At 38.3% G+C, this 13,987-nt stretch overlaps 2 protein-coding genes across 8 annotated transcripts; one reads left to right on the top strand and one right to left on the bottom strand.

The window, feature by feature from the left end:
• Positions 1–2,424: 2,424 nt before the first annotated feature.
• LOC105966705 (Phosphoribosyltransferase family protein) lies at positions 2,425–5,248 on the top strand. Of its 2 annotated transcripts, none has more exons than XM_012991288.2 (7): positions 2,425–2,655; positions 3,228–3,543; positions 3,764–3,859; positions 3,948–4,016; positions 4,117–4,245; positions 4,768–4,867; positions 4,949–5,248. In XM_012991288.2, exons 1-7 carry the CDS (start codon positions 2,540–2,542, stop codon positions 5,077–5,079), a joined length of 957 nt encoding a protein of 318 aa, XP_012846742.2. In that variant the 5' UTR covers positions 2,425–2,539; the 3' UTR covers positions 5,080–5,248. The 2 variants fall into 2 exon arrangements, with proteins under 2 accessions (XP_012846742.2, XP_012846741.2); XM_012991287.2 differs by having other exon boundaries at positions 4,946–5,248.
• A 440-nt stretch (positions 5,249–5,688) lies between these two features.
• Positions 5,689–10,468, bottom strand: LOC105966702 (protein MEI2-like 2). Of its 6 annotated transcripts, none has more exons than XM_088812273.1 (12): positions 10,032–10,468; positions 9,286–9,399; positions 8,755–9,194; positions 8,484–8,642; positions 8,284–8,400; positions 8,050–8,201; positions 7,705–7,811; positions 6,817–7,618; positions 6,632–6,716; positions 6,484–6,552; positions 6,194–6,373; positions 5,689–6,055 (listed from the first exon to the last, which is right to left on the bottom strand). In XM_088812273.1, the coding sequence occupies exons 2-12, from the start codon at positions 9,395–9,397 to the stop codon at positions 6,053–6,055; spliced, it is 2,226 nt and encodes a 741-aa protein (XP_088668399.1). In that variant the 5' UTR covers positions 9,398–9,399; positions 10,032–10,468; the 3' UTR covers positions 5,689–6,052. The 6 variants fall into 6 exon arrangements, with proteins under 6 accessions (XP_088668399.1, XP_088668395.1, XP_088668396.1 ...); XM_088812269.1 differs by having other exon boundaries at positions 5,689–6,050; XM_088812270.1 differs by having other exon boundaries at positions 5,689–6,050; positions 9,286–9,493; positions 10,032–10,348.
• Positions 10,469–13,987: the final 3,519 nt, after the last annotated feature.

Raw genomic sequence — 13,987 nt, 5'->3', positions numbered from 1 at the left:
CAAAACACACACCAAAATTCCAACAAAAACGACTATTATTGAAACCAACTACAACCGTAACGAAAACAACTATAAAATTCGAAAACAACTATAATTTATCTAAATCAACTATAAAATAAAAAATGTCAATTTAGGAGAAATTATAATCAACTATAGTTGAATCCAGATCCTCAACATTACAGTCGCATATCCATCGAGAAAGGGCTATATCTCCACCGATCATGGGTTGAATCCGAAAGTTGTGAGGGTGATTTGTTCCATCGCCGCCGTCTCAACCACTCCCTAACTTCTACATGCCAATCACTCTCAGGTGAAGAAAGGATGCAAATCACTTGCGTCAACCGCCAATTACCACTCTGCCACATCAGATCGCCGCTACGGATGCCTAAAATGGTTTAAGAGAAAATTAATATAAAAAATCAACTACACTCCACAATATATCGAAAATCAACTACAAAACCACATTTTTATCGAAAATCATGAATCCAGATCTGAACCGAATCTGAAAATTTGATCTAAAATTGGCTACATATAGGATGAATTAACAGCTTTGCTCCGATGAGTTCTCGAAACATAAGTTGTAGGTGTTTTTTATTACCGGTTTCATCATCGGCCTGAATGAATCGGCAAGAGCCGCGACTCGAGGCAATCGGAGAGATATTGTTGCCTATTGAATGGCGGCTTCTGGTATTTGGAGAGACAAAAAAAGAGTATAGGATTAACGAGGGCACCGTCGGGCGACGATGACGACGGTGGATGGAGGGCATCGACGGCGGTGGTAGACGGAGGGCAGCGACGGCGGTGGTGGACTGAGGGCAGCGACGGCGGTGGTGGACGGAGGGCAGCGACGGCGGTGGTGGACTGAGGGCAGCGACGGCGGTGGTGGACTGAGGGTGGCGGTGGGCATATGAGATCTGGTTTGGAGTTGGAGATAGAAACGAGAGAGAGATAGTGGCTACTGGAGAGAAAAGGGAGATGAAGAAGAGAAATAGGGTTTGGCAATGTTATTAGAACCGGACCGGACCGGCCGGTCCGACCGCGACCCGCCGGAAAACCGGTCCGGTCTAACCCCCAAACCCACATAAATTCAAAACCGGGGTTAACTACCAGAAACCCGGTCTGACCGGGTGGAACCCGGGACCCGGCGAACCGGCCGCCGACCCGGGTTCGATTCCTAAACGCTGCGTTTTATATATATATATATTTTTTTAATATTTTTATCAAAACGACGCCGTTTTGATTATTAGGTTTAAAAAAAAAAAAAAAATTGAATTAAACAATACGTTAAACATGAACAGACTTGTTTGACAAGTCTGTACCTATTCTGCCTTTCCCGCACCCAGCCGCCGCCCAATCCTCCAGCCTTCAGCCACCGCCGCAAACCACCAGCCACCGCCGGCCGCCGCAAACCACCAGCCATCGCCGGCCGCCGCTAGCCACCGCTACCCCCACAACCTGCCGGTACCCTCTTTCGTGTAGATGAATCGTGCAATTTTTAAATTCTTTTGTTTAATCATGTGATAATAATTTTGTTTAGATTTCAATTATGTGATGAGGATGATTTTGATGAGATACATTATTATTATGGGTAGTTTTTTGGATTGAAGTGAAGTTTTGTATATGTTGTTTAATGTTTTAAATTTTTATTTGGATGTAATTATGTGTATATAAAATTAAAAAATAAATAGAATAAATAAAAAAGTAAAAAACCCGGGTTGACCCCGGTTGAACCGGTCCAACCATGACCCGAATGCCTCGCTGGTTTAATGTCCGGTCCGGTTCTGATAACATTGGGGTTTGGTGATTTTATATAATAATTAAGGGTAATATAGACACACCACTTAAAATTTTAATTTAAGTTAAATTAAAATATAAAATAAGGGGGTTTTCACTAATATGTAAAATGAGGTTATATCCATTCTAATATAGTCAAATGTATTGGGGGGTTTTCACTAATTATCCCTTAAAAAAATTGAACTTTAAACTGATCCTCGTGCATCGCACACGACTAAGCTACTAGTGAGAAAAGAAAATGTTATAATTATTAATTAATGCACCTTTATTTACGGAAAAGATTTTTAATTCAAACAAGTTACTAATAGAATTATAAATGTATGATAAATGTGTAAATATTCCTTTGAGATGTGGTGAAATGAGATTTGTTTAGGGTGGGAATAGCATCAAGTCTATTAATATTCCTTTGTTAGGATTTGAAATTTTCAAGTGTGAAAATATCTTAGACCACTAACATATTAAAATTAGTTTTATAATTATTGAAAAGAATGAAAAGACAAAAGGGGCCTACTACTACCTATGCAACGGCGTGGGCCGTACAGTATTCTCGGGTTTACTTTACAGTATCTACCGGTCTAACATTTAGTCCGAGTTGACTCTAACCCGACTCGCGTCGGCCCTACCTGATAAACCAAACCCCAAAACTACTCCCAGTATCGCAGTCCTCGCACTTTCTTCTGCCTTCACTCTCTTCATTTTCTTCTTGGCGGCAAACACAGGAGAGAGAGTCAGGAGAGAGAGAGAGATGGAGAGACCCAAAAAGAAGCAAATATTGCTTTTCTACTGCGTGGAGGCGGAAGATTTGGCACGGAAGGTTGCTGCTCAGTCGGACTTCATTCAGCTTCAATCCATTAACTGGAGGTAAAAACTCCCACAAGAAAAAAATAGAGAGAGAGAGAGAAAGAAAACATGAAAAGGGAAATTTTATTTTTGGGCCTAAATATTTTCTTGGTATGTAGAATTATTGGATGTATTGCTGCTTCTTATGATGTTCGAAAGTGGGTCGCTTTTGTTTTGATGAATATACATTATCAGCTATGTAAATTGTGGTTTCAGAGTTGAGACTGAAGTGACTTGTATTTTGAGGAGTGAGAAAGCTCGTGCATATTTCCTTCTTGCTTGATCTTTTGCTTCTGTTTGCCCATATGGATTTGTATACAGATGCTATGCATCCCGGCAGATGTCATAATTACGCAGAGAGATGAAATTATTGGATATTAGAACTCGATTGTAACTCCCCTTTTGCTCGATAAAATTTAGTTCTTGGCAATTGATAATTTAGTTTGGAGAAGTGATGTAGCATCCCAGTTGTTTGTTTTTATTTAGTTTCTTATTGAATTTGTGTCTTCCAAACTGAATCTGAATTAACAGTACCATCAATTCATTTTATCTCTACAATTGCTGAGTCGTAATGGGGTTTGATTGTTTAACAGGAGCTTTGATGACGGATTTCCAAATCTATTCATAAAAAATGCACATGATATCCGAGGGCAGCATGTCGCCTTTTTGGCATCTTTCAGCTCAACTGACGTTATCTTTGAACAGCTTTCCGTCATTTACGCACTTCCAATGCTGTTTGTTGCTTCATTTACTCTTGTTTTGCCTTTCTTTCCAACTGGTTCTTTTGAAAGAATCGAAGAGGAAGGTGACGTGGCTACTGCTTTCACCCTCGCTAGGATGTTATCTAACACTCCTATTTCGAGGGGCGGTCCCACCAGTTTGGTTATCTATGACATACATGCTCTCCAGGTTTTTTTCCTTACTAATTCATTTTATATTATTTAAGATGCTGCTGCTCGTTTCTGGTGGTGATCGAACTTTCGTCAAAGGGTTTTCAGTTTGTAAAGATGTTGACCTATCATATTTGTAAAGCTTATCGTTATTCAATACCAGTGGTGCTGTTTCTTTTTCCCCTTTCTCCGTCAGCTAAAATTAACCGCTGTAATAACAATAATTGTAATTTATACAGGAAAGATTTTACTTCAGCGACACTGTTTTGCCTGTGTTTGAGAGTGGGATCCCACTTTTGAAGCAGCGCCTTCAGCAACTTCCACAATCGGATAAGGTCTCACTAATTTTTTTAATTATTCCGTTTTATTAATTATCTGGGCTTGTTAACTTATATGGTTGGTTTTTTTATTTTATTTCACCAGATAGTTGTGGCATTTCCAGATGATGGAGCTTGGAAAAGATTCCACAAGCTGCTAGATCATTTTCCCATGGTTCGTCTCTATTATAAAAAATAAATAAATAATTGATTTTATTTGTATGTTGCTTGTGATTTATTAATTCGGAAATTTGTGTGTATATAAAAACGTATAGGTGATATGCAACAAGGTACGTGAAGGAGACAAAAGAATAGTTAGGATAAAAGAGGGGAACCCTGAAGGTTGCCATGTTGTCATTGTCGATGACTTGGTCCAGTCTGGTGGCACTTTAATTGAATGCCAGGTCTTTCTTCGTCCCTTATTCTACCTTTTTACGACTCTTGTGTTTTTCGATGAATTATTATCGGTGAATTTAATTTAGTAGAATTATTCCGGAAATCTTACATTCTTGGCTAAACGTATCATTATAGTAGTTTTGGTGGTCTTGTTATTGTGATTTTTTAGACGGTAAGAATAGCTATGCATCCACATTCATGCAACTACACTCTCATAAACCAAAGGTTTCAAATTAAGATTATTTTCGAAACCTCCTCCAACAAACAATGGCATGAAAATTGCTATTAAATGTATATTATATGCTAATAAAACAACAAGTTTACAGATCAAGTTGGCTTGGATAAAGGTGGGATCATTCGTATGCACAAAAACTATCCCTACTCTTGTGACTCAATCTTTTGATGTAAACCCATGTAGCATATTAAATTTTAGAATCAAAAGTTGCTAATAAATCTAACTGATTAAAAAAAAAAAAGGAATTGTTGAGTTTTCTCATATTGTAAAGTAGTTACTTTTTTGGTTTGGTCAGAAAGTATTGGCAGCTCATGGTGCAGCGAAGGTTAGTGCTTATGTCACACATGGTGTGTTCCCAAAGAAGTCATGGGAGCGGTTTGTGCACAAGAGCAACGGTAATTGTTCGTTTTTCCCTTCTTTTTTTTATTTATTTATTTTATGTTTCCTGTTCTGAGTGAATGTAAATGTTGTAGAAGAGTCGGAGAAGGCGTTCACACACTTTTGGATAAGCGATTCATGCCCCGTTACTGTGGAAGCTATCTCCGGCAAAGCTCCTTTTGAAATTCTGAGTCTCGCTGGATCTATCGCCGATGCTCTTCAAATCTGAACACTGCTTCGGCAATTTAGCTAATTAATAAAAGACTCTTCTGTTTTTACATTCAAGAATTCATTTCGGGATTTTCAATTGCCATCTAAATTTGACCAAATACACTCTTCAACTTGAACGAATCAAACACGAGATGCTATTTTGATGAGGTTTTTATGTTCGAGGATTAGCCTTTTTTTTTCTTTTTCTTTTTTAAGTATTTAATTTGAGCTTGTTTGATAGGTTTGATTGGGTATTCGCTTGCGCACGATCGTACATAATAGATAAATTTAAAATTTACTATGTGCGAAAAGTGTTGACGTCAAAAGAATGAGTTTCATATAAATGATAAGGGGTAATTAAAACGAAATGACTTATCTCATGTGATAACTTACTCATATACGTTGCCGGAAGTTGACGACTATGTGGAGGATATACAAGCAAGGGATTTGATGCACTAGTTATGAATATGACGGTGGTCGTCCTTACAAGACTAGTTCATTGATTCTGGTTATGCTATTCTTAATCGACTAGCGTAGGTTTGGCTGCTGCATATTATGTAGCATGATGAATATGGCTTGATGATGCAATGCAATTGTAATTGTTCATGCTGTTAACACACACACAACAAAGAAAGAAAGGTATATACACAACAAAGTATTCTTACAAAAGATCCATTAAGATATGCTCCTCGTACAACAACCTAGTACTATTGTATATACACTTGCAAGACATAATATAGCCCTCTATACACCAAAAAAGGAATTGACAAAAAAAAAAAAAAAAAAAAAAGAGAAACATATCGACAACAAGTACTAAAAGTCCTCCTTAATGTACATGTACAAATTAGCACGTATTTTACAAGCATCTTTCATTTGTTAGAAGAATGTCTCGTATGGATCACCGTTTGGGCTGTCGTCAAGAACGTCTCCTGCATAACTTCCATCTTTCTGGCGGATATATATATTCAGATTGGCTGACGGGAATTTTTCCTTCACTTGCCACGTATATATATTCAGAATGTCTTTTATATATGTATATATGTACATATATCAATAGTGAAACAACAACATAAACACAAACAAATTCGTAGATAAACACATTGTGGTTATACAATGTTAACATACATACATACCAGATCAGAAATGTCTTGGCCCTCCGATTGGATCACAATGGGTCGGCATCGCTTATCTTCATTCATTAGACTTGAATTCTGAAAATGTGAGATGAGAGCTATTTTTCCCTGGATTCTTGCATATGCCAAAAAGGCTACTTTTTCACTGTTGAACTTCTCCCATTTCTTCCCATTAAATGCCTTTCAATGATTGAGTCAAATCACAATTAAGTTAATAAACTCGGGTTTTCTACAATAAAAAAAAAACCCAATCTTTTTAACCAATTACAATGGAGTAGAGCAACACATACCTCAAAGAAGGAGATGATGTGAGAAGGAGATACCATATTGATGAAAGCATAACCAACATTGCACTTATTCTGGATTTAGTGAAATCAAAAACAAAACCTCAAGAGGATGCAAACAAAATCAACTAACTGAACACATAATAATAATTACCTTAAAATCGATGGGCAAGTAGAGAAAATCAAATGCACCCTTGTGTGTTTCGTCAATAGCTGCAAGCAGCATTTTCGAAGTGTACCTTCAGAGATGGAAAATAACACAAATACAAAAAACGAATCAACAATTCTGATCGCAAAACCCACAACATAACAATTCATTTTTTAGTTATGAGTTCTTACTTGTTGGGAATGTTCTTAATCATCAAAGTAGTCCTAATATCTTCACCATTTAGAATCTTCTCCAAATCAAGTTGATACTGCCTTTTGTTATCCATCATTACTCCACTATCGCCCCTTCTAATTCGACCACGGTCAATAATTCCATCTCCAAAAGAACTATTAATCCCAAAATACAAAGCACCATTGCTCGGCATCGACATCATTCTTGAACTAGGAGAACCGCTCCCAACAAAGTTTCCATTAAAAGCTCGATTCCCATTATTCTGACCAAAATTTGGCGCGAGTCCAAACGCTGCCTTATTCATATAGGACAAAGATTCAGGTGAATTGGGGAAAAAACCAAAATGTCTATCCAATTGAACACCAGATGGAGCGGACCCCACATGATGATGATGATGTGAGCGAAGAAACGGGCCATGAAGATGAGGAAGACCAATTCCATGCACATTGGATATTAACGGGCGTGAAAATGATGACGTGGCGGGAGAATTGATGTGGTCCGATTGAATAGTGGGACTTCCCCAAAGAAACTGAGGACCAGAAAGAGTTCCAACGCTCGATCCCTTTGAATCACTAAAAGACGAAATAGGACTTGGACTTAAATTAGCAACGGGTACAGAGAAATGTTGCTGATAGGCCAATCTCGAGGGATCTTTACCAATGGGTGAAATCTTGACAGGACTTGATATTTGACGAGGAAGAAGAATAGAAGCCAAACCAGGCGACTGATTGCTTCCAACGGGGCTATAACTATTATGCAAAGGATTCGGCTCCACTGGACTGCCGATATTTTGCCAGCTACCTGCAATGAGTGCCACCTCTGTTTTAGTTTCTTTTAATTTTTATTTTTTTTATATAAATAATGCAGGATAACTATAACAGGCAGACCATTGATTAAAATTCCAGGAGGAGAGTTGACCATCGGGGAACCAACTTGGTGAAGGAGAGATCGAGCTTCGTCTAGCTCCTGCTCTTGATTCAGTTGCTGCATTATGCTGTCACGGAAAATTACATGCATTGCCGTTGTAAAAATTACTGGCAATCATTTTCACATCTAAATATATTTTGAGCATGTTGAAATTTTTTACTCATTGAAAAGAAAATGTAAATCCCAGAGGGCAAAAAGGATGAAGAAGTGCAAGTATATCTGAAACTTGTATTTCAGGCAGTTTTGTGTTTTGCTTGTGCTTGTAATTAGAACAGCTAGTAAAAGACCGAGAAATGGGAGCATACCTCCGACGGGTCCCACCAGGTCGGCTAGGTTCAAGCTTTATGCGCTTCCCAGCTATGTCACTTCTATTTAATGCCTTGAGAGCTGCCTCTGCCGCTCTCACATCATAAAATTCAATGAACTTATGGTGTCGCTTGTGCGGAGTTTCCCTTATCTACATATATATATATATATATATATCATGCAGAATAAAGTGAGAAAAAAAAAACAATAGAAAAAAGAAAAAGAATTTATACCTCCTTAATTTCCCCATAGGCTCCAAATATTTGGCGAAGGTCATCATTAGATACAGAAGCATCCAAATTGAAAACAACTAAAGTTCCTTGGTTAACATCCTTTTCCGATGGATTATCCTGCAACATAGCAACAGTTTTCAGTAGGACATTCATTTAGCAACATGCAAACAGAATATATCGGGGTTCACTCAGAGTCAGACCTTTGGAATCGAAAAATGAATATCGAGTTTTCTTCGTCTCAAAGGCTTATTTTGCAATCCCCGCATTGCTGTTCGAGCTGCTCTAATGTCATAGTAAGATATCATCACAAATCCCCTATGCTTACATGCAGTATAAAGTGTTCTGATATCTCCATATTCCTTTTTTATGATTTTGGCGGCAGAAAGAGAAAAGAAGCAGAGGGACAAATTAGTAATTTTCAATTAAAAAAAAAATCGATCATTTCTAAATTTCGAATCTTTTCAACAATACCTCAAAGAGAGACTTCAATTCAGAGTCCTCCACATTACTATTAATATTCCTCACAAATAAAGTCCTCGAAGGGTGCTCTCCATACGGGTGTTCACCGACAACAGTTGCAGCACCATTTCCAAAAGCGTAATGAGAAATGCTGCCATTAATACTCTCGGACAAGCTTAGCCTTGATATTATACTAGTGTTGAGTATATTGTCTTGATTTTCGGGTTCGATTTCGAATCCAAAAATATCATCATCCAAGTCATCAATCTGAGTTGGCAATCCACTAAGATCGAAATCATCAATAAGACCAGCTAATAGTTCATCTTCATCACCAGGAAGAAGAAGAAAGCTTCCATTCATACTTGACGATTCTGTTGGATCCTTTACTTTACTAAGGCTAGGAAAGCCATCGTCAAGTGACTGACCACTTTTTTCCGAGTCGTTAAAAGTAACTGCAATTAATTATATAAGACATCATTTTTAGAGTAAAGGAAAAATTCACAATAATCAAATCAGGTGAATAGATAATTGTTCAAAGCTTACATTTCTGGTGTGAAAGGACGGGCAATGAAGTAGAAAACGAACTAGTATCACCATACGCATCGATTCCGCTAGGGAGTTTCCATTCGGGTGTTTCTTTGCCTATCGACCTCATAACTGGGAAAATGAATTTCATCAAAGTTCACATTAATAGATGATAGTTGGATCGAGTGCTAAAAGGTGAAGTGTGACAGTTGGCGAAATACTGTATCTGGTCAATTCGACAAAGCACACATTAATGAGAAAATAAGCAAGATAACATATATCAGTCTTAACCAACTCTCTGAAGTAACGAAATGAAGCATAATTTAGCTGTTTGGAATAAATGGAAGCCATTTTCATAAACAGATTTCATCATCGCCTACTTCTTAACCAAAGATAATCCTCCCGTAAACAATACTCGGCCGCTAATTAATCAAAGAGCTCAATTCATTTCAACTAAAAATTGGTGCAATTAAGGTAAATATATAAAACTGAACTAGTTTGGTACAATTTAGTTAGGTCAACCCAAGCCTAGATATCAGAAACTGATACATAGTACAGTACTTATTAACCATATCCATAAAGAAATCCCAAATCAAATAGTACAGACAACATGCAAAATCAGTTTCAAATCATAACTACACCATAATAAACACCTCGGAATTTCAGGTTTTGAACACAATCTAAGTATCTAACCATCTTAAATCAGACAAAAGTGCAAAATATCCAAAACCCACAGATAGCGAAACAGTAGAAAGAGAAATAACCTCATGTGCGAGATGAAGAGGACTGATAACTGCCAAAAAAGAAGACGTGAGAGAGAGAGAGAGAGAGAGAGAGAGAGAGAGAGAGAGAGAGAGAGAGAGAGAGAGAGAGAGAGGAAAAGGCAAGAGGAAAAAAATGGTTGGGGTTAATGGAGAAAGATATGGATGGAGAAAAGGTTCCGTAGAAGCAGAGGAATTGATTTCGTCTACTCTTTAACTTCCTTCTCTTCCGCCGGAGCACGAGTAAATGTCACACACACAATGCAAATTGGTTTAGACTTTAGAGAGAGAGAGAGAGAGCCGAAAAGAACTAACTGCGTGTGTGAATTGTGACATAGAGAGAGAGAGAGAGAGGGTCCCACTCCCACCCACAAAGCACAATGGTCCAAAGGGAACAGAGTTGAGAATGATTGGAGGGAAAAGGGTATCCGACTATCCCCATTTATTTATTTTAAATGAATTGATAATTTTATTGTTTATTGCTTTGTGAATCTTTCATTGTAGAAGAAGACAAGATTCAACATTATTGTTGCTTCTAATTTCTATCTTTGGTAAGCTCTGTTGCTGAGTGTTTCTATAAGTTGATCTTAAACATAAAATGATTTTTTTAACATCTAAATTGCGTTTATTACGCTTCATAAAACCACGAGTCTTCAAACACGTCTTTCATGAAGTCCAATCTTAATGAAATTATAGGGGATGTTTGGTTATGTTTCCAATGGAAATTTCTAGTTTTTAAAATTTCTGATGGCAAAAGTAGATGTATTGGTTTTCGTGTAGAAAATGAGAATATGTTTGAATGAAGTGGTATTTTTAGTTTTATGTAGATGTAGATATGAGAATACGTTTGGTTGTAAGAATTTTCTCTACGAAAGTACGTGCAAAAGTAGAATATAATGATTAGGGATGATGATGATGGTGATGATGATGATTATTATTATTATTATTATTATTATTATTATTATTATTATTATTATTATTATTATTGATGAGATGAGAGAAAAAATGGAGGAGAGAGAAATAGGTTAGTAGGTATTATTATAGGTTTGAAAACAGGAAAAAATATGAATAGTGTATTTCTATTGGAAATTGTTTTAAGAAAATTAGGAATTTCCAAGTGAAAAGTCACAAACAAACATAATCCCAGTTTTATGTATAGTATAAAATTGGAAAATCATTTTGGAAATAGAAACAAACATGCCCATAGTCTACCAAAATTTGAATTTCTACTTCCCTCAAAAAAAAAAAAAAATTGAATTTCTACTAATAAAATAAAAGATAAAGCAAATAGGCCCGTTACAAGAGCAGTTAATTAAAAAGGGGTTTTCGTACATAAATCTCTGACCAAACATCTTATTATTCTAGATCAGGGGTTATATCTCTTTCGTAAATAAGTTCATCCCTTTAATATGTATTATAAATAAAGAAAAAATGTACGGGGTTTCAAAACGAAGGAAATTGGAGATTTACGGGTTTTTACGGCTGCCCAGAGCCGAGGAACCGTCGCGAGTCATGGAATTTGTTGCGCACTCTAAGCGGCCAATCCGAGATCCCATGGATCGTCGGAGGAGATTTTAATGAAATAGTGGCGAACTCGAAAAAAGAGGGGGGTAACGATAAGCCGCCTGGGCAGATTGAGGAATTCCGAGAATGTCTTGATGATTGCGGCTTACTGGATATGGGTTTCGAGGGCTTTCCATTTACTTGGTCTAACCGGCGAGAACACCCTCATACGGTTCGATGTAGATTAGATCGGGTTTGTGCCAATAGCGCATGGTCTAATCTTTTTCCCTATGCCAAAGTTCACCACCTGCACTTCGCGGGCTCCGACCATCTGCCCATACTTCTTGTTCTTCAAGGCACGACTCTTCAAAGGCGGAGCAGGCGCAAAAAACCATTCAGATTCGAATCCATGTGGGTTCGTCGCGATGAGTGTGAAGAAGTGATTAAACAGGCGTGGGATTATGACGAGGGATCTAATCCTGTGGAGCGCCTCCTTAACAAAACAAAGGGCTGCCGGACGGCACTCATTCAGTGGAGCAAAAGTTCCATCCGAGCTCCTCATATTCAAATTGACCAGATCGAACAAAAAATCCAGAATCTTTCGGAGAGTACTCAATCCACACGGACCAAAGAGGAAATTACTAAACTCAAATGTCAGCTTGAAGCGTTATATGGTGACAATGACGAGTATTGGAAACAAAGGAGCCGAATTCAATGGAAGCAAGAGGGAGACCGGAATACTCGCTTTTTCCATGCTCGAGCGTCGACGAGAAAGAAAGTAAATTGGGTGGAGAAGTTGAGGGACGAAATGGGTAATTGGCAGGATCAAGATAATCAAATCGAGGGGATTATTGGGAACTATTTTGCTCAGATCTTTCAGACCACTCACCCGGATGAAGCAGAGATAGATGAGATATTGAGTCAGATGTCGTCGAGGATGTCTCAAACGGCAGCACAAGTGCTCTCCATTCCTTTCTCGGTATCTGAGGTAAATCACACCATACACAGTATGGCACCGTTGAATGAGTGCCGTCCGGGCTGCCAGTTCTCTTCTTTACTCGCTATTGGCATATTATCGATTTCAGTGTTATTGCGTGTGTGCTGGACTTTCTGAATAATAAAATCCTACCGGAGGCTCTCAATTATACTTTTATCGTTCTTATTCCCAAATGTATCTCTCCGGAAAAAAATACAGATTATCGGTCTATTAGCTTATGTAACGTCATTTATAAAATTGGTTCCAAACTCATCACTAACCGGATGAGAAAGATTTTGAACGATATTGTTTCTCCCACCCAATCAGCGTTTGTTCCGCATCGCCTCATTACAGATAATGTCCTAGTCGCCTATGAGTTAAATCATTTCATAAAAACAAGGTCTGGTAATAGAGAATCTTTTATAGCTATCAAGTTAGATATTAGCAAAGCTTACGATAGGATCGAGTGGCTTTTCGTGAGAAAAGTTCTTGCATGCTTTGGCTTCCCTTCTACTTTCATTGATTTGATTATGTTATGTGTCACCTCCATTTCCTACTCTTTTATGTTCAATGGTTCTCGATTTGGTAAATTATATCCCTCTCGGGGACTCATGCAGGGCGATCCTTTATCTCCTTATCTATTTATTCTATGTGCGGAGATTTTGATTGCTCTAATTCAATAGGCTATGGATGATGGTCGCCTTAGGGGGGTGAAGATTGCGCCAACAGCCCCGATGATTTCGAGCTTGTGTTTCGCAGATGACACTCTTTTATTCTGTAGAGCAGAGGAGGAGGATGCGTTGACGCTTAAGGGAATTTTAGAAACTTATGCACGAATGTCCGGGCAAGAAATTAACATGGAGAAGTCTACTATGAATTTTAGCCCCAATACGTCGGAGGAGAAAAAAATAGCTATTCATCAGATACTTGGATTCCAAATTGTGGATCGTCACGAGAAATATTTAGGGATGCCTGCCTCTATCGGTAAATCCCGAAAGGAAATCTTCAGTTTTCTTCGAGAACGAATTTGGACACGTATTAAAGGTTGGGGACAACGGCCCCCTCTCTCAAGCAGGCAAGGAAATTATGGTGAAATCGGTACTTCAAGCCATTCCGAGCTATGTGATGAGTTGTTTCGCTATTCCAATTGGCATAATTCATGACCTTGAAGCCGCTATCCGACGATTTTGGTGGAGCTCAAGTGAGAAGAAAAGGACAGCATGGGTCTCTTGGCGCCAACTCTGCAAGCCGATGAATAAAGGTGGGATGGGATTTAGGGATCTTAAAACATTTAATTTAGCGCTACTCGCAAAACAAGTTTGGAAACTCTATACCCAACCTGAGTCTCTCTTTGCCCGAATTATGAAAGCACGGTACTATCCTTCGGGGAATGTGATGACTGGATTGATCGGTTTCCGGCCTTCGGCGACTTGGCAGAGCCTTCTCAAAGCTCGGCCATCGGTCTCGGTGTGAACTCGAC

Source organism: Erythranthe guttata, chromosome 13 (genome assembly GCF_056151865.1).
Source record: "Erythranthe guttata isolate IM_541 chromosome 13, IM_541, whole genome shotgun sequence".
NCBI classification, from domain to species: Eukaryota; Viridiplantae; Streptophyta; class Magnoliopsida; order Lamiales; family Phrymaceae; genus Erythranthe; species Erythranthe guttata.
The sequence above is the reverse complement of the archived record's forward strand: the minus strand, read 5'-3'. Positions and strand labels throughout refer to the sequence as shown.

Excerpts from the sequence above, each read along its gene's own strand:
- LOC105966702 (XM_088812270.1), bottom strand. The coding sequence starts at position 9,418 with ATGAAATTCATTTTCCCAGTTATGAGGTCGATAGGCAAAGAAACACCC. Across the intron at positions 8,202-8,283 it reads CCTATGGGGAAATTAAGGAG|ATAAGGGAAACTCCGCACAA; the intron begins GTATAAATTCTT and ends ATATATATGTAG. Across the intron at positions 6,374-6,483 it reads ACATCATCTCCTTCTTTGAG|GCATTTAATGGGAAGAAATG; the intron begins GTATGTGTTGCT and ends AATCATTGAAAG.
- LOC105966705 (XM_012991287.2), top strand. The coding sequence starts at position 2,540 with ATGGAGAGACCCAAAAAGAAGCAAATATTGCTTTTCTACTGCGTGGAG. Across the intron at positions 2,656-3,227 it reads CTTCAATCCATTAACTGGAG|GAGCTTTGATGACGGATTTC; the intron begins GTAAAAACTCCC and ends ATTGTTTAACAG. Across the intron at positions 4,868-4,945 it reads GTTTGTGCACAAGAGCAACG|AAGAGTCGGAGAAGGCGTTC; the intron begins GTAATTGTTCGT and ends TAAATGTTGTAG.